The 22,682-nt window shown below is 34.3% G+C and overlaps 1 protein-coding gene across 4 annotated transcripts in view; it reads left to right on the top strand.

Moving 5' to 3' along the window:
• LOC106478697 (carbohydrate-responsive element-binding protein-like) overlaps positions 1 to 22,682 on the top strand; it is a 123,819-nt gene that overhangs the window by 88,379 nt on the left and 12,758 nt on the right. For 3 of the 4 annotated variants that reach the window (XM_022382353.1, XM_022382352.1, XM_013939259.2), the window contains exons 14-17: positions 2,763 to 2,850; positions 15,678 to 15,777; positions 18,511 to 18,634; positions 21,825 to 21,960. In XM_022382353.1, the coding sequence (XP_022238061.1) occupies positions 2,763 to 2,850; positions 15,678 to 15,777; positions 18,511 to 18,634; positions 21,825 to 21,960 (448 nt within the window). Of the gene's footprint in view, positions 1 to 2,762; positions 2,851 to 15,677; positions 15,778 to 18,510; positions 18,635 to 21,824; positions 21,961 to 22,682 lie in introns of those variants that run through there. The other variant, XM_022382354.1, reaches the window with a different exon arrangement.

The raw sequence follows: 22,682 nt of genomic DNA, 5'->3' as shown, positions 1-22,682 counted from the left end.
AAAAAAAAAAAAAAAATGTTTCATATCCTCCATGTGCAAAATTTTAAAAGGCTTGGCAACCTATGTCAAGCAGCAGCTGAGTACCAAGGTCATAACTAGAAGAGATAATTGTTTGCTCTACTTCTTTATTTAGTGTTCTATGTTTTAAGAAAAATAAGTTTAAGAACGTATTTCTAAATAGCAATAATCTATATACATATATAATGTATAATAATTGAAATGTGACTGTATTTTACAAAATACTAGTCTACTAAAACACAGCCAAGACAGGTCACTTTGTAAAGACTAAAGGTCAGTTTTATATTATTAAATATGGTAACATGAGTGCCTGTGCACCACATCACTGTAACTTCTGTATTGTTAGCCAGGTACGGCTGAAAGATCAATATACTGAAAATAATAAATATATATAAATGTATAATATTATGAGATTTAAGCTATTTAGTCTAACCATTTATGTTTTCAGGTTATAATCTGTAGTCATTCTAGAATGAAAAAGGCATAATATGTATTTATTTTCTAATTTGCCAAATTTCATTAACATAAGCTTACTAATTTAAAAGTTATAGCTTGAAAACTATAACAAGCACAAAATGGTTACGAGGTCGGTTCCAGGGACTGAGCCTGTACAGAAGGAGTTAAAGGTAATTAAGTTGATATGTTAGTTATAATGATCAAGGAGGGCTAGTGTAAATGTAAAGAAATTGATATGTTAGTGATAATGATTAAGAAGGGGTTATATAAAGGTAATTAAGTTAATATGTTAGTTATAATAATCAAGGAGGGGTTCTGTAATAATAAGCAAGTCAACATCTTAATAATATTGATCAAGGAGCAGTTATGTAAAGGTAAGCAAGCTGATATGTTAGTGATAATGATCAAGCAGGGGTTTTGTGAAGGTAAGCAAATGGATATTTTTGGGATATTGATTAAGGAGGGGTTATGTAAAGGGAATTAAGTTGATATGTTAGTTATGATGACCAAGCAGGGCTATTGTATATGTAAGGATGTTGATATCTTAGTGATAATGATAAAGGACCGGTTATGTAAAGGCAAGCAAGTTAGATATGGTAGAAGAGTTGTGTAAAGGTAAGCAAGTTAATATGTTAGTGATAATGGTGAAGGAGGGGTAGTGTAAATGGAAGCGAATCGGTATGTTAATAATCATCAAGGAGGCATTATGTAAAGGTAAGGAAATCAAGATGCTAGTGATAACGATTAAGAAGAAGTAGTGTAAACATAAGCAATATGATATGTTAGTGACAAGAATCAAAGTTGGGTGGTGTAGAGGTAAGGAAGTTGATATATAAGTGAAAATGATCAAGGAAGGGTTATGTTATAAGAAGCAAGGTGATATGTTAGTGATGATGATGAAGGAAAAGTGGTGTAAGTTTAAACATGTTAATATAGTAAAGATATTGAGCAAAAAGATACAGTATGAAGGTGAGCACATCAATATTGTAATGATATTGAGCAAGTAGGTAGAGTATAAATGTGAGGAGATTGATCTGTGACTGATAATGTGCTTCATTGCTAAAGTTAATACAGAATCTAAAGAAATGGTTACTATTTCCTTTACTCAAGGATTTATGTGTAAATTAACAGATTAAAAATTAATTTGCTAATTTCAGTGATTGTTATTTAAAGCCAACATTATCTTGGGATTCAGAAAAGGATGAGTAGGCCAAATATGAGAATTATTTGGAACATTTTGTTGTGATGTTTCCCACTGATTAAGATACATAAATCTACTTTAGTTAAACATTCTCTTGGATTCATCTGTACCAAATATTTGCAAAAATCCTTTCACCAACTACAGTTTATATAGTACTCTGGAAAATCATCCATACACACAACATTTTGACATGATACAGGGCTAAGATTCGGCATAATACTTTACATAATAGATGGCACCTGAGTAAGCATTAACTTAGGGCTAAATTAAAAAATTTGGCATATAACCAAAAAATTATATGAGACACTATGCAAGGTGATAAAATAATAATGTACTTACTACATGAGAAAGTATGTGGCATAGAGCTGAGAGATGGCACTGAGAAACGGTTGACTTACTACAAGAGAGTATGTGGCATATGGCTGAGAAATGACACATCACAAAGGACTGAGAAACAACTATTGACTTAATACAAAAGAGAGTATGTGGCATAGGGCTAAGAGATGGCACATGAAATGGTAGCACATCAAAAGATAGCACATATGTATGTGGTGTTGGGCTAAATGATAATACATGGAATAATGATGACCACACATTACTTTCTGCAAGAGGTAACCTGGATTTAAGACCAACAGACAGTGTATGATATAGATCTAGAGTAAGAAATGGCATGTGGCATAGCTTATTGGCATGTTTTTGTATCATATTTTACTATATCCATTTGTGAAAAAAGTTTAACATGTACCTGTTTTTATTGTTAGAAAGGCTGTATCTTGAATTATGTTCATTGTCTTTATTTAGGTGGTTGCTGTAAAATAATAAAACAGTATAAAAGTAACATGTATATTACAATATTTAAAAAAATATAAACTTTTAAACACTTGACATTTGATTTTTTAATTTGTTATAGAAGTGTAACTGATTACATGTTATAACAATCAAATAAGTAACTACGTAAAATTTGCTTTGATATTCTTTTCTAGTTCTTATAGATCTGAGTTGAACGTGGTAACACAAACAAGTCTGTTGACTAATCTATTAATGATAATATTTTCTCAGTTTAACTGATGTTTTTAACTCCATCTAGAATGGTTTTGATGCTTTACGACATCTCTTGCCCTCTATAAGTCAACACCCAAACTCTAAAGTCAGCAAAGCTGTAATGCTACAGAAAGGTATGGGTGTTAAACTAAAATTAGTTTTGTTTAAAATCTATAATATTTTAGTGTATTTTGTTAATTTTAGTTGAATGTCTTCACACACACACACACACACACACTTTGGGTACTTTGCCAGTGTCTGATGCCGTATTTTCAGCCATGGGTGCAGGCCAGTTGTCAGGGGATATATCATTGTTGGTAAAAAACTGCAGAAATGTCATGAATGTGAATATATCTATATTTCATGTTGGTAAGACAGACTGTAAAAAAAGGTGATGAATATGCTCATATATCTGTTGTTTATGTTGGTGAAACAGACTTCTAATAAGGTACTCTCTCTACTTTCACAAGATTACCTCTGTATGCAAACTTTTTCAGAAATGCATGCCACAAGTCTTCTTGAAATGGTTTATTTTTTCATTTTTCATATTTTTCTTAACTGTGTTTACTATACTTCACATTTGTGGAGTTAATATTTTTATTAAAGCATTACTAACTTGTGTTTGCCACTTTTTCCTGCTTATGAATTCTGAAGTTACAGTCATCACTTTGGGTACTTTGCCAGTGTCTGATGCCGTATTTTCAGCCATGGGTGCAGGCCAGTTGTCAGGGGATATATCATTGCTCATTTGCTGGTAGATTGAGTGGTATATGAGCCAACTTCTCTTACCTATTTCTGCCCCACTTCCTCCTGAGCATTTTCAGCTGGACCAGGCTGAGGACAATTTTATTTGTCCCCCCTCCCAAAGTTTGCCGCGCCTTCCTGTTCACTACCGTCATTGGACTTTTCGGATGTTTTGTCTCTTACACCTGTTTCCTATGACCCTAGACCTTCCCTCTTACATGAAACAACTTCTCAGCCCTATTTATGTAATCTTTCCCCTCTTCCCTGATATTAGGGTTCACACGGACTGATTTGCTTCTCACCTGGGGGAGGACGTTACCCTGTCCATCTTACCCAAGCCAAATTTTCTTGCCTTCGTCTCACCCTCATGACCCTGTTAAGGTACCTTTCCTTCATTCCATTCACCATCTGTCAGAGGCTATTCACAGGTACGCTAAGGGTTTTTCTGCTGAAATCTTCTCTATCCTCCACATAGTGCCATTTTTGTGGTATTATATGTTTGACTAGGTTCCTGAGTTTTGGAGTCATGGGTGGCCTCTGCCAATCAACATTTTATGCTTCCTGTCCTCCCGACCTTCCCCTACCAAACCTCTTCCTGTCCCACCCTCCCGCAGTGCAACAGTTCGCTGACTTACTTGATGATACACGATGTGCCAACAGCTGTGCCAATGACTACGTGGTCAGTTTGGGCCCAGTGAGGATTCATTTGTTTAATTTCATTCATTGGTGGGGACATTTTCTTGCCAATGTCTGGGTTCACAGAGTGCTCTCGGAGGTATACGTTATCCCTTTTCTCACCCTTCCTCTATTATCCAGTGTTCCCATTACCTTCCCTTCTCCTCGGGATCCCTCGACATGCCAGCATCTGTCAGAGGCAGTTCAGGACCTCCTCACACAACAGACTATAGAACTAGCTCCACCAGGTTCACAGGGGTTTTACTTCCACTTTTTTGTGCTTCCCAAGACTGTCATTGATTTATACCATTTCAATTAGTATGCTTGCACTCCTCGCTTTACAATGGAGACATACCTTACTCTTTGGTAGGCATATTTTTCAGGTCTTTTCTTTGGATGACCAAGGTGGACATTTCCAATGCTTACCTACACATTCCTGTGTTGGAGCGTTCATGTCCATATCCTCAGTTTGTCCATTGGGGGGGGGGGGGGGTTTCACTTGTGGTTGCACTTCCATGTTTATATCGACGACTGGCTTCTTGCTCATTTCAAACAGGAATTGACCTGTCACACTCGTCAGCTCCTGGCTGAAGCTACATGGGTGGACTGGTTGGTCAAATTGGCGAAGCCTTTACTTCCATACTGATGCCTTTGCCACTGCCCTCGATCACAAATTATCTTGGATTTGGTCCCCAGTTCCCCATCCTTGAGCCTTGGCTGTTGATGCCTTCAACCAGGATTGGTCTCATCTGTTCCTTTATTTTTACCCTACCATCCGATTACTTCATTGGATGGTATCCCTCATCCATTCCACTCCATGCACAGTCCTTCTGATTGCTTCTTACTGGCCTGTTCAACCTTGGATCTCTCGGTTGCTCCAACTGCAGGTGTTCCTTCCCCTTCCTCTTCCCTTATGTTCTGGCCTGCTCCATGAACCTCGGTCACCAGTGTAATATCCCATGACATTTGTCCTCCATCTTCACGTTTGGCTTTTGATAAGTCTTTTTTTTTTATAGGAGTTCCAGTTTCTCTTGCAGAGTAGCTTCACATTTAGCCTGTTCTATTTGGCTTTCTTTTTTGGCCATCTATCAACCGAAATGGAGCATTTATTGCTTCTGGGCATTGACTCTGGGTTTTCTGGGCTTCCCTCCCAATGGTTGCCTGTATCTCAGAGCTTCTCATGTGGCTCATTGTGAGGTGTTCTTTGGTCTCCTCGATTTTGGTGTTTTGGGTGGCATTATCTTATACCTTCCATTTTTCCCATTTCCACAGGGTCTTTGCTTCCTGTTCTTTCCATGTTGATCCATTCCTTCTGGCTCTGTCGGCCATTAAGGCATCTGTCATTCTTATACTGGGACATTAATGTGGCCCTTCATGACCTCACTTTACCTCTATTTGAACCTCTGTCTGCTGCCCATCCCTGCCATGTCTAGGTTGAATAAATCAGTGTGGTTTGCTTTTAAAAATAGGGTTTCATGATCACCCATTTCACTATCTCAGGTGTTGTAGTCCCTCCAGAATCTCCACTGTACTTTTTCCCCTTTCTTCCAGTGGAGTACAGGAGTCCTTACCACTTACCAGTTCCAAGCCACTGGGGTGGTTGACCTTGGAGGCAACCTGTTGGATGCGTTCCACAAAGATGGCTGTAACCATTCAGTTCAGAGTAGGGGGGTGGTATTCTGCTGGTGTAAAGGGAGTTACAAGATCCTCCGGATGGGAAACTAATTCATGGAGTTGATATGCCCAAATGCAATTCTCCCCTCCAATTGGGTGTTCTCCTCCTACCTTCAAATGAAAGTCGGTACCCAGCGAGTGAAATTTTAGAGATCGAGTGAACCAATCACATAAGTCCTCACACAGGTTTCAGGTTGTCCATCTTCCCCTCTCGACTTTTCATCTGTGGTGTGGGTTGCAGAAGGTCTATGTGTCTTGTTTCCACTTCCATCCTGAGTTTTCCCTCGTTGGATGACGAGGCTGTTACTTACCTTGGGTCATTTCGGGCTGGTTTCATGGTCGCAGGGGGTTGAGTGCATGTGATGGACTTCATTCGCATTCAGGGTGACACATTCCCAGATTCCTGGTATTAGGCTACCCTGTGAGTTCTGGAGTTGAATGTTAGGTTCAGTCTAGGACTTGAGGTGAAGACGATATCCTCATCCAATCCAAATTGTTTGAAATTTGACAAGAACTTTCCTAAAAGTATGTTGTTTCCAAAAAATATAATATCTAATTTTGATTTTTCTACTTTTTCTAATAAAAATTCATTATTCAATGTAGTTATTTGCACTCAGACTCTGAGTAGTTCACCTGCAAAGTGATTTTCATATTAAGTATGAAAATACTAATTTTATTTTACAGTTTTTACATTTCACTTGCATAATCTTTTGAACCTTCTAAATGAATATCAAAATTTTTTTAAGTGTTTATATTTTATTTGCCAGTTGTGCTACAACATAACTAACTCTAGATATTATCATCAATGCCCAGTGCAATGAAATGTTTAAAATTAAGAAATAGATATTTCTTGAATCATCTAAAAATATCTTCTTCGCATCACATGAGTAATTCTACATCTTTATCTTTTCATGTACAGTTTATTTTTAATGTTTTAATTTTCTCTCCTGCTCTTTATCTTTGATTATTTATGTTAGCACACATCAACAAGTGCCTGCGAGCAATATAAAATTAACTTCTGCAAGACTGTTTATCCCCCTGGCATATTATTTCTTGCTCTCGTAAGTTTGTTAAAGCTGTTTTAGCTATTCAAAGTATATAATGACTTAGATAATTATTAAACCAACTTTCAGATATAAATTTTAAAACACAAATAATACATGATTAACTAAAATATAAAAGTAAAATGTAAATGCAAACTAACTGTCTATCAAATTAATACGTATAAGGCAAGAAAAAATTGACAAATGCTATGGACTCTGCTCTGAACAATGAACTTATCTTCATTTCATCCTGTTTGAAAATACATGTATAAATGCATGATTCCTGTTACATTAACGACCTTCAAGAGTAAAATCTGCTCTTTCTATTGGTTATAAGCATGCCCTTCAACTTAAAACTGTCACTTAGTAACACAGCATCTACATTGCAAGTGGCTATGGTGTAGCTTGAACTTGGGAATTTATACAACAGTTTTCTTTAGAGGCCAATTCTAGGAATGTGTATCAAGTTACTGGTAAATAAATTCTATGTACATGTAATTCATTGCCAGCATGAAAAACAGTAGTCCTTTCTTGTATATATCAAGTCTAAAATTCAGTTGCTATAGCTGCTTACACTTCATGTTTTTATTATTGTTTAGCAGTTTCTTTTGAAATAAAGGAATAAGAACTTGAATAATATAAGACTTTGAATGATAATATACCTGATAATGCTGAATTAATTAAAAATACACTGATAATAAGGTGGTTTAATTAAATTTTGAATGTAACTCAGTAACACTTTGTGACATGTACAGAAAGGAATACCATTCATACAGATTAAAGTGTCAGCAATTCTGGATGTCCTTTGTCTGTGAAAGATGTAACAGCCATTGTCCAGTGTGTGGTGGGATCCATGATGCTGGCGGACCCTCTACTTCTGTCCCTTCCCCTGCCTTTGATATTGAAGCTGAAGATTTCCAGAACCTCATTACATATCTTTTCTATTCTTTCTCTGTTCTTTCATACCTTATTATGCTTCCCTTTCTCCTTGCAATTTCTTTATTTTTAACCCCCTCCCCTGATATATCCATCCATGCCAACTCCTTTCCTTATCAACTTCATTCATTTAGCCTCACATCTCATCCCTCTTGCCTGACTGACTCCTATTTCCTTTATCATCTCACTTTGTTCCTTTGTTGTTGGGATGTCTTGGGAAGGGATATTCTTCTCTCCCAAGTCTGATTACCTTCCTCCAAGACCTTCATTTTGCCCCCTTTCTCTTTGGTGGATTCCTTGATTCTCTTTAATCATGGGCTGATGCTGCATGCCATAAACCTTTTTCCTTAGTCTTGCATTTGTCTCAATCACTGCTTTTTTACACCTTTTCTTTGCCCCAACCCCTCTCCTCCCTATTCTGTTCCAGTATTCTGACCTTTCACTTACTCCTGTCCTTCTTCTGTTCAATTCATCTGTTGACGTAACTACTAGTGGCCATTTGGTCAGTTTGGGACCTGTGGGAATCTTTCTTTTCCAGTTTGCACATTTGTAGACATATTTCACTGACCCATTCCAATTGGGTGAGCTTAATTGCCTGCCATGTTCCAGGTGCTCTGAACATTGTAGTGGATTATCTTTCTTGACAGGACTGTGTCCTACCCACAGAATGGTTCCATCACCCTCACATCTTCCATTGGATCTATTTGCAACTTGGTACCCCTGTAATAGATGCATTTGCCTGTGTTTTCAATACCAAACATCTTTTTTTTCTGGTCTTCTGTTCCTCATCCATCAGCCATGTCTGTAGTTGCTTCTCAGTCAGGACTGGTTTCATCTCTTCCTCTATGCCTATCCTCCTCTCTACCTTTTCCCCTTTGTTCTTGCTCTGGTTTGGGACACTTCATGCAGAGTACTGTTGGTAGCCCCATACTGGTTGCTCAACTTTGGTTTCCACTGCTATGTCTTCTCTCAATTAATCCCCCTCTTCCACTTTGCACTATTCCATTTGTTCTGGTATAATCACACCCGTCACTCTTCGATCACGATGTGACATCCTTTCACCTTCACATATGAGATCTGTCCAGTTCATTGCCTCTTGAGTTGAACTTTCTAAAGTTGTAGCCTTCTTTCTCTCACATTCCTGTCAATCTTCCACTTTTGTGTAATAGCAGAAATGGCAAACCTATCACCATTGGCCTCTCCTTCATTATTAGCCACTTGTTTGATCTACCTCACAACACCTCATCTGTTTCTTCACTTGGATCTCTGATCGTGACTTTACTGTTTCTACTATTGAGGGGTACTGTGTGGCTCTATCCACCACATTCTGCCTTTCTTGATACTGCAGTATTTTCCCTTCACCTGTCCTTACTACCTTTTTCTGTTCTTTCCTACTGCACAGACTGCCTTTTCCAACTTCCTTGTTTGACTGGGAGTTGAATGTCTGTCACACTCTCACTCACCCTTTTGAGCCTTTTGCCACTTACTTTGTATCACTTCTCTTTCAAAGCTTGTTTCCTTTTCCTTCTTGCCTGTGATTATTGTTGATCCAACATCTATACCAGAGACTCCTCCCATACTCTTTTTTGATGCTTCTACCTTCTTCTTAACCCAACTCTTCCTTCCTGCCTAAGATTTAATGTTGTCTGAGAATGTCATCATCCCTGTTTTATCCATCAATCCTTGAAAATATACGAAATTAAACATAAAATACTCACTATAAAAATAGTTATTGCTCAAACAAACCATATTTTTTATAGCCTTTAATTTTGTTTGAAGGCTATAACTGTCAAATAGAAAATCAGACCCCTCCTGCCACACCCACCTATCACATACTCTCTTTCACAATTCGTTGATAGTTCTCGCTTACATTTCATTATATATTATGTATAACCAATATAAAGTCAAGATTTTCATCTATCAAGTGACGTATTGTATAACATTGTGTTCTGAACAGATAATCATCAGTTTCACTCAGAGTAGCAACATCGTTCCCATGGGAAAGTTAAATACTAGTTTGAATGAATTTGTAATGGCTCTTGTTGCATAGTTAGAAAGCCAGGAAAATATTGAGAGGTTATTGAATTTGTCTACAATTTGCAAGTTATTGGCCTTTGTGTTTTGGTGCTTTATTTAATTTTAAAAAAATTGTTAAGTGCATTACTATAATTACTATAAAAAATCAGAAGATTGGGTAAGTACTTTATTTCTTGTTTTTCATATTTATTCTTTATTTATTATTGTAAAAATAATTAAAATTAAAAATTTGGATCTTTTTATGCTATTTAAGACTAGATTGGGTAAAATAAGTAATGATAATGATATAATTAAAATGGTTCACGAGGCACACATGCGAGCAGCTCATAGGTAATGTAGTTCAATAGTCTAATGTCAGCTGCACATTCCCAAGTGATTTACAACTTATAATGGTGCGGATAGTAGTTGGACATGGTTCAAAGGGCAATAAAACAATAAAATTTAATTATAAATAGATGTATAATGTTAAGAACGTAGAGCTACTTGGATAACGATTGTAGTTTCATGTTACAATTTGAAGTCATTCTAGAAAGAAAAAAAGGTTAATTTAGGTATATTTCGATTTCGTTTTTTTTTGGTGGTTACGAGGTCAGTTGAATTGACCGATCCCGTTTTGAGATAGGGTAGAGAAATTAGCAGATAAACTATAGTTTTTCAGAAAAAAAACAACATTTGAAATGCGTTTAGGAGGTTTTAGGGATTACACAAAGGAAATTTGTGATTTTTTTGAGATGACAAAAAGTACTTTTAATTTTAACAAAAAATTACTTTGCACACAGTCTATTCAAAATAAATACTCAATATATTCATGGGCAAATCTTTATCTTATTTTATTAAAAATACTTCACTAAGAAATGACTTTTTGTAACATTAACTGAAAGACTGCCAAATTTCGTGAAGATATACCCAATATATTGAGAGTTATAAGTATTAAATTTATATAAACGAGTACAAAAGGTCGTGACTCAGTCAAATTGATCGACCCTGTGTTGGGAGAGTTAAAAATAGGGTTTTGCAGTCACCCATTGCACTTTTTCCAGTAAAAAGACCTTTTCTAACAGAGAGACAAATGAAGATCTAGGCACATTCTTTGGGTCCCTCATGTACAAATTCTCCCTTTTTTTGAGTGGAGCATTGGAGACCCTTGCCACTTACCAGCTCCCAGCTGCTGGGATGGTGGACCATGGAGAATCCTCATAGATTGGAACCTAACCACCGGGGCTAGAGAACAAAGGATCCATTTGCAGTGAGAAGTGAGCTAAGATGTTTCCAGAGTGTAGTACAGTTCACCCAATATAAACTTGATACATCACAATCTTCTAGTGGACTTATGTATATGTATGACTGTATCCTACTCTTGCAGTTACATGAACCCTAGGAATCTGATGGTAGAGTAGATGAAACTAATCCATATGTAACTGTGATATGTCACTCTCACACCCTACTCCCTCAGGAGGCAAAGGTCCCATAGAGTCTGATGGTCAAGTTTTTTATAATTATCCATAATGACATATTCTGATACAATGCCCTTCTCCCTCATCTGGAATGGGGCCCCTAGTGACCAACAGTTGAGGAGATGTGCAGGATACTTATCTTAAGTGCCTTTTTCCCACAACTGGTTTTGACCTGTTGAGTCTGATGGTAGAGAAGGTGAGCACACAAGGTATGGTCTGAACGAGTCACAACCTCACTACACACATCTGATGGGTTGTATATGAGTAGTCAGATGGTTGTGTACCTTTTCTGCCCATTCTTGTGATACATTTGAACTTTTAGCCTCTTTTCTTCCTATACATGGGTAAAGAATATATCTTGGATGAGATGAGATGCTGTCTCCTTTGAGTGTGCCCTTATGGAGCCCGTGCCATCAGATGCTTTCAGAAGGAAACTCATCTAGGTAATCTTTTCACTGGTCTATCCACCATCTCAAAGTGAGATTTTGGCTATCTGTATACAAAGGTGAGTAATCGTTTCAGGAATAAACATTTTTCTTATCTAAAAATGTATTTCTGATAGATACTCATCTCCATACATGATCCCACCCATCCTCCCCACATTCCCAGTACACCTTTACTGCCTTGTCAAAGAATGACAATTTTTGCTCATGAATGTAGAGGGAGGATTTGCACAAGTTGTATTCACGTGGATATACTGATTTTAGGCAGAACTATTTACAAGGCTAGTGGCATACAAGTTTCTCAGGCAGAAATGCATGACTTCAAGAAGTATTAGATGTCTGTGTACGGAGGAGAGTATCTATCAAAAATATTAATTTTCATGTTGGTAAAACAGACCACAGACTGCAGAAATGTTATGTTGGTAAAATAAATTTACCACATACTACATTTCATATCGGTAAAACAGGCCACAGACTCTGCAGAAATGTTATGATCGTGTTTATGTATTAATACTTCATGTTATTTGATAATCATTAGATCAGAGAGGTACATAGTAATATTATAAAAATGATCATGCATCTGTATATTCCATGTTGTGTTTTAACTGTCATATTGTAGAGCTGTTTAGAAATGTTATAAGTATGGTCATATATCTTATAGTTTCAAGTTATGCATCATAAAACTAAAAATTTTGTGTATATGTATTTTTCTATTTTACATCATGTTTTAGTGCTGTGTAGGGATGTTATGAACATATTCGTGTTTCTTTATATTTTATTTTGTGTTTTAATTAGCATGGTTAGAGCTGTTTGGGAATGTTTTGAACATATAAGTGCATCTGTACATTTCATGTTGTGTTATAACTAGCATGTTTAGAGCTGTGAAGGAATGTTTTGAACATATAAATGCATCTTTATATTTCATTTTGTGTTATAACAAGCATGTTTTAGAGGTGTATGAAATGTTTTGAACATATTCTTGTGTATTTTATGTTGTGTTATAACTAGCATGTTTTAGAGCTGTGTAGGACTGATAAAATTGTGTGCATAGTGATCCAAACCTGAGTTGTGTGTGAATTAAAGGTGCTACCTAGTAAGAAGAGACAAGAAAAATGTCAGTAACCCTCTCGATAAAAATTGGTCAAAGTGCACATCATGACTTTTTAGCGAGTTACATTCAAAATTTAATTAAACTACTTTATTATCAAGGTATATATGAATAAACATAAAAATGTAGTTAATAAATTAAATTTTAATATTTTGTAAGTTTTAAGTTCTTGATTTTATAAGGAAATATTTAAAAAAAAACTCAATCTCACTCTAGTATGAGAATTGTGACATTTGCTCTCTAGGTATCCCCTCTTCGCTAATTTATTTACCACCCCTCCAAGAAGTATGGAATTTAACATATATATTACTCATTATAGTATTGTTCTTACAACAATTTTTATAGTCTTCAATCTTATTTGGTTACAGTGCCATAAAATAGAAAATGAGACCCCTCTTGCCATGCCCACCTGTCACATTATCTCTTTCACAAATTGTCAATAGTTTTCTCTGTGTATTATTTATAGCAATAGAAAGCCAAATTTTTAATCTATCAAATGATGTATTATATAACATTGTTTTCTGTACAGAGAATTGTATATTTCTAGACTTGCTAGCCCTTATGATTTAGGTATAATTGTTCAGTTTTTTTTTCTTTTTCATTTTATGCCCATATAAATTGTTGTGTTATTTTATGTGAAATTCGGTAATTTTTTCACTGACCTTTTTTCTACTAATAATGTTCTGTAAATAATTCACCACTCTCTACTTCACATCTCAATCTTATAAATGTTTAAAACAGTCTATTAAAATAGTGTGTAAGTAGTAAGTGTCTAGAGTGCACTAATCATTTTTTAAGAGGAAAATGGTGGAAAAGCGTGGTTCTGCTTTGTCCCCAGTGACTCCAACAAAGAAAAGAAAAGTTTATAGTGAGCAGAAGTTTATGCATAAGTATTCAAAAAAGTTCAGTGATATTGTATCATCCTCAAAGGGTATGAATTATGCAAGATGTACAATTTGTTTTTGGGATTTCTCTGTTGCTAATGAAGATACAAAATGACATCAGAAAACTTCTCAACACTACTAAAGTAGGAAAATTGTGTATCATTAGCTGTTTACAACACAAGTGAAATGATAGAAAAAAAGGAGTTGTAGGTTATCTTTTGAAACTTAACCCTGAAATGTTGATTTGGAGATGCCCATGTCACCTGCTTCATTTGGCAGCAGAAAATTTGAAACTACAGTCCAAAGACCCATTCATCCATTGCTTACAGAGAATCTTGTTTGCTTTATTCAAGGATTTGTTAAGCAGACTTGTGATACAACATGCAATTTTGAATTATTCAAATATTTTGGACTTGAATTTCAAAGACAGAAAACTTCAGTTAAAAAATGAGAACATGGTAATTGGTTATGCAAAGCTTGACAAAGGAAGTCCACTCTCTTTCTGTGAAGATGTAAGAAATTACTATGATACTGCATTAGAATATATGAAGGCCAAGTTCCCTACTTTAGGACACAACTTTGAAACATGTAGAAGTAGCAGACATATCTATCAGAAATAGTTGTTCATTGGAATTAGTTGAGTACTTTGTTGTAAAATTCAAGCCATTCATTGCAAGGTATTTATCATGGGCCAGTACAATGAATTGTCTTCAGCAGCAATTTCTCACATACCAGACTGATCCATCAATTGATGTAGATCTCAGTTAGCCAGCAGATAAGTGTTGGTGTAGTATTGTAAAAATGAAGGATGAATTGGGCAAAAATCTCTGAAGTAATGAAGTTTATACTTGTAATACCAAACAGCAGTGCAGGTTGTGAGAAGGTTTTCTCACAAAAACTGGACAGACTTTTGAGGATCAATGTCAAACTCCATCTTAGAAGTAGTGCTAATAAGGAAGATGTAGATGGCAGAAAGGCCATGTTTCTCCAATAATTTACAGATGATTCCATAAAGAAAGCCAAGAGTGCTAATTATGGGCTCCTAATCAGTAGTATGCTGTAATTAGTAAGTATTGAATTAAACATAATTAGTAGCGACACCATTTCTGTTTGCAGTTTTTGCTATTTTCCCTTGTCCTGATAAAGATTACTATTTTTAAAAATTTAATGTTGGCAGATCTGCATATATTTATGGAGAAATCTTTAGTGAAAATATTTTCTTAAAAATCCTTAATTTTTGTCTATAATAGACATGTAATACTTACTGAAAGCTTGCAAAATTTTGTGAAGATGTACAAAATATATAATTGATACTTGAAACTATTGGTACTTGGTGAAAGTCCATAATTACAAGGTTGAGGAAAAACGAGACAATTGTATGTTTCACAAATACATCATTTATTCACGACCATGGTTTCACCGGTGAAGGCATCATCAGGTACGGATTGAAATGTTTTGTAACAGGTTTATATATGTTTAAACAAAGAACTGGAAGTGACCTTGACATTCACCTAGAGATAAGTTGGGTAAGAAGTGGGAAGGAACTTAAGTTGGTTTGGTCATTTATAACTCTTTTTTTTTTCTGGATTTTTTTTAGACTTCTATTTCTTTCTAAAAGAACTTTCTAGAAGATGGAAATAAAAAAAATGACTCAACCTATGCATCCCACCTTATTGAACTAAACACTAAATTTGATTTTTAAAAAAATGCAAAATTCTACATATTTGTGAAAAAGGTAAAAAACTAGATAGCCTGGAAATTTATAAATAAATAGAAATCTAAAAATAAATCCAGAAAAAGTTCTCAATGACCAAACCAACTTAAGCTCCTCCCCACTTTGGGGTCAAGATTTAGGTTGGATTGATCAAGCCCATAGCGAGAGAGAGTTAACTTACAAGTGTTATTGTTCTGTAACATATTTTCAAACAGTCTGGTTAGATTCTGATCACTCTATGATTGGCAGTTGGTGAATACATCTGTACCCTAAAAGCTGAGCGACAGCAGCAGCAAGAGGAAGTGGAGTTGTTGAAGGAACAAATACAAGAGCTAAATAAAACAATCAGGTCTGTTTAAATATTGTAAGTAGGCTAGAAGAATTAAAATTGAATCTGTCAATATTTAGAGCATATTTTGAAGAAAAGTAATAATTTGATACAACTGTTTTACTAGTCAGAGTTTGGGGATTTTGTTTTTTATTCTTTATGGTGACACATAAAGGGAATGTCATCTGGTAATGTTGGTGTCAGGTTTTTTGTAAGATTACAGTGAAGCTTGTATAGGGTAAATAATGGTACTGTATTGTTGTAAAGTACACAGTTAATTTAAATTTATAATATGCCCAAGTCTAATAATAATTCTTATCATAATAGAAACTTAAACATTTGAGAAGGACAATGCTTTTAAATAATATGTACTATATCTTTCATTGATTGATTTGAGCTGCAGTTCTTACATGTCATTCACATTATTGGGTTCCTTAGTTCAAGTGATACCTCAGGAAGACAATTTTTACTGAATTGTTGATTATGCAGTTTTCTTGTATCTGTATTTTACAAAAAATATAACCACTAACAAGGAGATGTGCTATGTATTATTGTATCTTTGAAATTGGAAGGAATTTACTCAATATTGTGTTTTGTATGTGTAATAGTGTTTCTTATATTAAACATTGGCAAAGGTTGTATTGTTTAGTTATTGAATAATTATTGAGCCAGTCTTTAGCATGTTCAACTATTTCATGGATTGTTGCTGCATTTACAGTCTCTTAGCTTTGATGACTTGCTATCAGTTGTAGTTTATATCAGAATCAGATACCTGAATAACCTCTTACCTTTAATCTCCTACTCTCACTTGTTTGTCTTGCAGTTTATATCAGAATCAGATACCTGAATAACCTCTTACCTTTAATCTCCTACTCTCACTTGTTTGTCTTGCAGTTTATATCAGAATCAGATACCTGAATAACCTCTTACCTTTAATCTCCTACTCTCACTTGTTTGGCTTGCAGTTTATATCAGACTTGGGTATTTGAATAGCCTGTTAACTTCAATCTCCTACTCTCACTTGTTTGTCTTGCTGTTTATATCAGACTTGGGTACTTGAATAGCCTGTTAACTTCAATCTCCTACTCTCACTTATTTGTATTGTATCAGAATTCAATACCTGAATAACCTCTTACCTTTAATCTCCTACTCTCACTTGTTTGTCTTGCAGTTTATATCAGACTTGGGTACTTGAATAGCCTGTTAACTTCAATCTCCTGCTCTCACTTATTTGTATTGTATCAGAATTCAATACCTGAATAACCTTCAATCTCCTATTGTCATTTGTTTCTATTTGATTCTGATATATGGTACAAGATAAACATGTGACAGTAAGTACTTGAATGTAAGAGGTTATTTGCATATCCAGTTATGATATAAGCTACAAGACAAACAGGTGATAGTAGGAGATTGAAGTTAAAAGGTTATTCAAATATCCAGTTTTGATATAAACTGCAAGGCAAACACATGAAGTAAGTGACTGAAGGCAAGATGTTACACATGTATCCAGTTCTGATATAAACTGAGAGAAAAACAAATGACAATAAGTGACTGAACATAAGAGGTTATTCAGGTATCTGATTTTGATATGAACTACAAGACAAACAGGTGATAGTAAGTTATTGAAGGAATGAGGATATTCATATATCTGATTCTGATATAAACTACAAAACAAAGAAGTGACAATAAAAAATTAAAAGGTAAGAGGGCATTCAGGTATAAGATTATGATACAAGCTACAAGACATAGAAGTGATAGTAAGTGGTTAAAGGTGAGAGGTTATTTAGGTACCTGATTTTGATATAAACTGCAATACAAACAGATGACAGTAGGTGAATGAAGATAAGAGGTTATTGAGATATCTGGTTCTGATATATGCTACAAGACAAACAAGTGATAATAAGTAATTGAAAGTAAGGTATATGTATCTTATATAAACTAAGAGACACGCAGGTGACAGTAGATGATTGAAGGTAAGAGGTTATTTAGTTATCCAATTCTTATATAAGCTATAAAACAAGCAAAAAACAGTAAGTGACTAAAGGAAAGAGGTTATTCAGATATCTGATTCTGACATAAATTAGAAAACAAACAAGTGACAGTAGGAAATCAGAAGGTAAGATTGGAATTCAGGTATCAGATTATGATATATATTAAAAGACAAAGAAGTAATATTAGGCGATTGAAGGTAAGAGGTTATTCAGGTATCCAATTCTGATATAAGCTACAAGACAAGTGACTGAAGGTAAGAGGCTATTTGGATATTTGATAGCTTATATAAGAATTAGATACATGAATAACCTCTTACCTTCAATCATCTACTGTCACTTGTTTGTCTTGCAGCTTATATAAAAATCAAATATCTGAATAACCCTTTACCTTCAGTCACTTACTGTAACTTGTTCGTTATGTAGCTTATAGCAAAATAAGATATACGAATAACATCTTACCTTTTAATCTCTAACTGTCACTTTTTGGTGTTGGAGTTTATATCAGAATTGGATACCTTAATAACATCTTACCTTCAATTTCCCATTGATATTTGTTTGTCTCTTGGTTCATATCAGAATCAGATATCTGAATAACCTCTTATCTTCAATCACTTACTGTCACTTCTTTGTCTTGCAGTTTAAATCAGCATTGGATTTGTGCATAACTTCCTACCTTCCATCACTTACTGTCTTTTGTTTCAGGATTGGATGCTTGAATAACTTCTGCACTTCAGTTAATTATTATCACTTGTTGGTCTTGTAGCTTATGCCAGAACCAACTGCCTCCCAGTGGAGCACCAGTGCCTTGTCAGCGAACTAGTAAAATGTCAGAGATGTTTGAAGACTACGTGAGACATCGAACACTCCAGAACTGGAAGTTTTGGATTGTATCTTTTTTTATTATCATTCAACTTTGGGACAGAAATTATCAAGTCTTATTAAGTTCTCTTTGTGTTTAGTTTTTAATAACTAATCTTTTTGTTTTGTTTTTATGTATTTTGGGGAATTTAAATACATGTACCATTTTCTCCTTTCATCTCTATTAAATTTCAAATCATTTTAATGTTGACTGCTCATTTGCTACAAAAATGTGTATTTATTGAGTTGTTTTAACATTTTCTCTTACCTAAAAATTTATTAGGGTATAAAGAACTACATTTTTACAGTATTTAATTCCATCCTAATAAAAATTGAAGAAAAGTAATGTAATATTTCATCCTCTTCCTCACTGCCCCTGATGGTGATTCCTGAACATGGTGAGGAGATCTCTCAGAAGATTCTGTTTATATAGGTTATCGTCTCTGGTTTCAAATATCCACCCTTGTGTTTGCCATGGTTGTTTTTAAACAGATTTGGTAGGAAGAAGCTTTATCATATTTTTGTCAACTAAGACTACTTACATACATTTCTGCTCACAGCAATGATGGTCTATGCTTTTCTTCAGATAAACAGTCTGCTATACCTACTTTTGACCTTCATATCCAGATAACTTGATTATTTCAGCAAGTTGGATATTAGTATATAAGACTGTATATTAAAACTGATGATGTGCACATGTTGATTACATTTTGTTTCTTGGAGGAAATCAAAGGAATCTTTGACAGCAAAGTCAGTCTTTTTAAATGGAAGTAACAACTTACTTAAGAAACTAGCTAATTTATAAATGTATGTTTCTACATTAGATATAATGGACCTGATCAGTACACTTGCTTTATGTATCTATCCAGTTTTGTGGATTCCTAGCTTTGTTGTTATTTGAGGGAAAGTTTTGTTGACACTGCAGCCAAATTGGCCTCCACTTGTGACTGTACAACCTTGCCTATTTCCTACTTAGATTTCAAGCCTGCCATCAAGTCCAGGCTTAATGGTGAAACCAGTTGGCAAGCAGTTTTGGATAAGGAACAACCCAACAAGCTTTTCCTGAATAAAACATACTGTTGCTGATTGGCCATCTATTTTGCACAGGAATTGAAGTAATCCTTGCAGGGCTGTGCTTTGTCCGTAGTTTTAGTATAAGAGAATGACCCACCAATGTGTGAACAGCGTGACACTCGAGTCATAGTTGCTAAGATTTTATTTTCATGCAATCTCTACAATTCTGAGCAGCAACGCTACTTTAGGCATGTATTTATTCATGGTGCCCATTGATATTGAACAGTGTCATTAGGTAGTGATGACACTATCCAGGTCAATTATGTTTTTAAATTTTATTAAAAATAATACTTAATACATACAAATAATACTTTCTTTTTATATTTTATTTCGTACACTTTTAACTAGCTCCACTTAACTCTCTGTTAACTCTCTCTCAGTCAATTTGACTGACCATTTGACCTCTTTGTACTCATTTAAAGCCTTTATAGATTTAACACTTCTAACTTTCAATATAGTGTGTATATCTTCAAGTATTTTAATAAACTAAAATAAAGATTTGTCCATGAATATATTGAGTATTTGTTTTGAATAGTCCGTGGGCAAAGTGATTTTCATGTTAAGATTAGAAATACTTCATCTCACAAATCTCAAATTTCATTTGTGTAATCTCAAAATCCCCCTAAATACATTTCAAATGTTTGTTTTCAGTTAGATTTTTTATTTTATATGTAATTTTCTCTACCCTAACTCTATACAAGGTTGGTCAATTTGACCGACCTCGTAACCACCAAAAAATCTAAATAACTCTAAATTGCTCTTTTTTTTCATCTATCCTAAGTAGCTTTAAGCTCGTAACAGTATACGTCTATTTATAATTAAATTTATTGTTTTATTACTCTTTGAACTATGTGTAACTACTATCTGCACCATTATAAGTTGTAAATCACTCTTGTAAGTTGTAAATTACCAGTAAGCTGCTCGTGTACATGCCTCGTGAAACATTTTTATTATCATTTATTTTACCCAATCTAATCTTAACTAACCTAAAGAGATCCTATTTTTACATTTTAGTTACTTTGATAATAATAAATAAAGGATAAACATGAAAAACAAGAAATAAAGTACTTACCCAATCTTTTTTTTTTTTGCTGTTGATTGTCGATGTCACATAACTCTACTTTTTTATACTAATGGTAGTAATGCACTTAATAATTTTAATTTAATTAAATAGTGCACCAAAGAACATAGACTAACAACATGCAAAAAGTAGACAATTTTCCCTAACTCCCAAAAAAATTTACTAGCTTTCTAATTATGTGACAAGAGTCGTTACAAATTCATCCAAGCTAGTTGTTATCATTCCCGTGTAAACCAAACGTGTACTACAGGTGATATTAATTCTTATCTGTTCATAACACAATGTTTTACAATACGTCATTTGATAGATGAAAAGCTTGGCTTTCTTTTGGTTATAGGTAATATATAATTAAATGTAAGAGAAATCTGATTTTCTATTGATAGCTCTGTAACCAAACAAAATTGAAGGCTATGAAAATTATGATTTGTCTGAGCAATGATGATTTTATGGTGAGTAATTTACATTTAATTTCGTGGTTATTGGAGGGGTGATAGATAAAATAGAGAAGAGAACATACCTAGAGATAATGTGTTCCATGTGTCACACTAGGTAACATTCAGGATTTTTTAAAATATTGTCTTGTAGAATTAAGAACTTAAAACTTGTATACTATTAAAATATGAATTATTAACTAAGATTTTATGATATATTAATTCGTATAACATTATTAAAAAAATAGTTTAATAAAATTTTGATGTAAGACACTAAAACCTTGTGTCATGAGCAATAAAGGATACCCGTGGCGATAGGGTTAACAGATGTTTTAAACGTCTATTGTTTGGCACAGATAGCCACAGTGCAATGTGTCATTAAGGCAAAAACAATCAATCAAACAAATACTCTTCACTTTGAATGATTTTTTATTTAAAAACTTTGCTATAAGAATAAAATATTTCACATAAAAGATTATGATATTTGTTTGTAGGTTTATTTTTTGCAATCATTATATATATATATATATATGTATAGATATACACATACACATGTATATATGCAGTTTTAAGTCTGTTTGTAAATATCATCTATTCATAAGCACATCGTGCTTTTCCTTAATCCCTGTGTAGTTCAGTATGATTATGGAACCTCTGCTAAATTCTTACAGCAGCAGCCTATCCACTGCAAGTACAAATCTGGAAGAAATGTGTAAAACTGTGCTTGTTTGGCTGGAACACCATTGTACTCTCTCAGCTCTGAGGCCAGGTGAGGTTTAAGTTTTGATTTAACTTTTTTTTTCTGCTTGTTTGTAGAAAACATCAGTGCCACAGCATTAAAATCAGGTGACATTTAAGTTTTAAATAATACTGTTTTCTTGTTTGATTGAAATAACCTTTTGCTGTTACTCCATTGAAACTGGATTAAGTTTAGGTTTTGATTCCCTGTTTATATTAGGAAAAGAGGAGCGTGAGGTGAAAGATAAGAGTTGAAACCAGCAACTTTTCTGTTGTAATTTATATAATGGAAAGAAAATAACTAAATATGTATTAAGGATTGATAGGTTCTTGAAGATCCATGAATACAATGACAGACAAATAACAAAGATCTTGTTCAGTCAAGGTATTGATTAGTTTTTAGTGAGTTCTAGTATAAAAGTAGTTTTATTATGAATAGGATTATCCTCATTTTTTTAGAAGTGTTGAGATAGTGTTAACTTTTTTATGTTTTTTTTCTGTATTAGAAAGTTTATTAGATAATATTTAGAGATAAAGGTGTTTTATCTACCATATATTAATTACTAATTATTAACTGATAAATCAAGATAAGTGATTCATTTGCATTTGGTTTGATGCAACCAGATCCTTTTACTATTTATTCTATAGATATACTAGTGAACCTGTGGGCTTATGGCCCACATTTACAGGGCCACTATAATTTAATGCTTGAACTACTATTTTGCACTTTTTCAGTTTAATGATCATTGCATT

Source organism: Limulus polyphemus, unplaced genomic scaffold, assembly GCF_000517525.1.
Source record: "Limulus polyphemus unplaced genomic scaffold, Limulus_polyphemus-2.1.2 Scaffold242, whole genome shotgun sequence".
NCBI classification, from domain to species: domain Eukaryota; kingdom Metazoa; phylum Arthropoda; class Merostomata; order Xiphosura; family Limulidae; genus Limulus; species Limulus polyphemus.
Note: the sequence above shows the minus strand (reverse complement) of the source record. Positions and strands in the feature narration are given on the sequence as shown.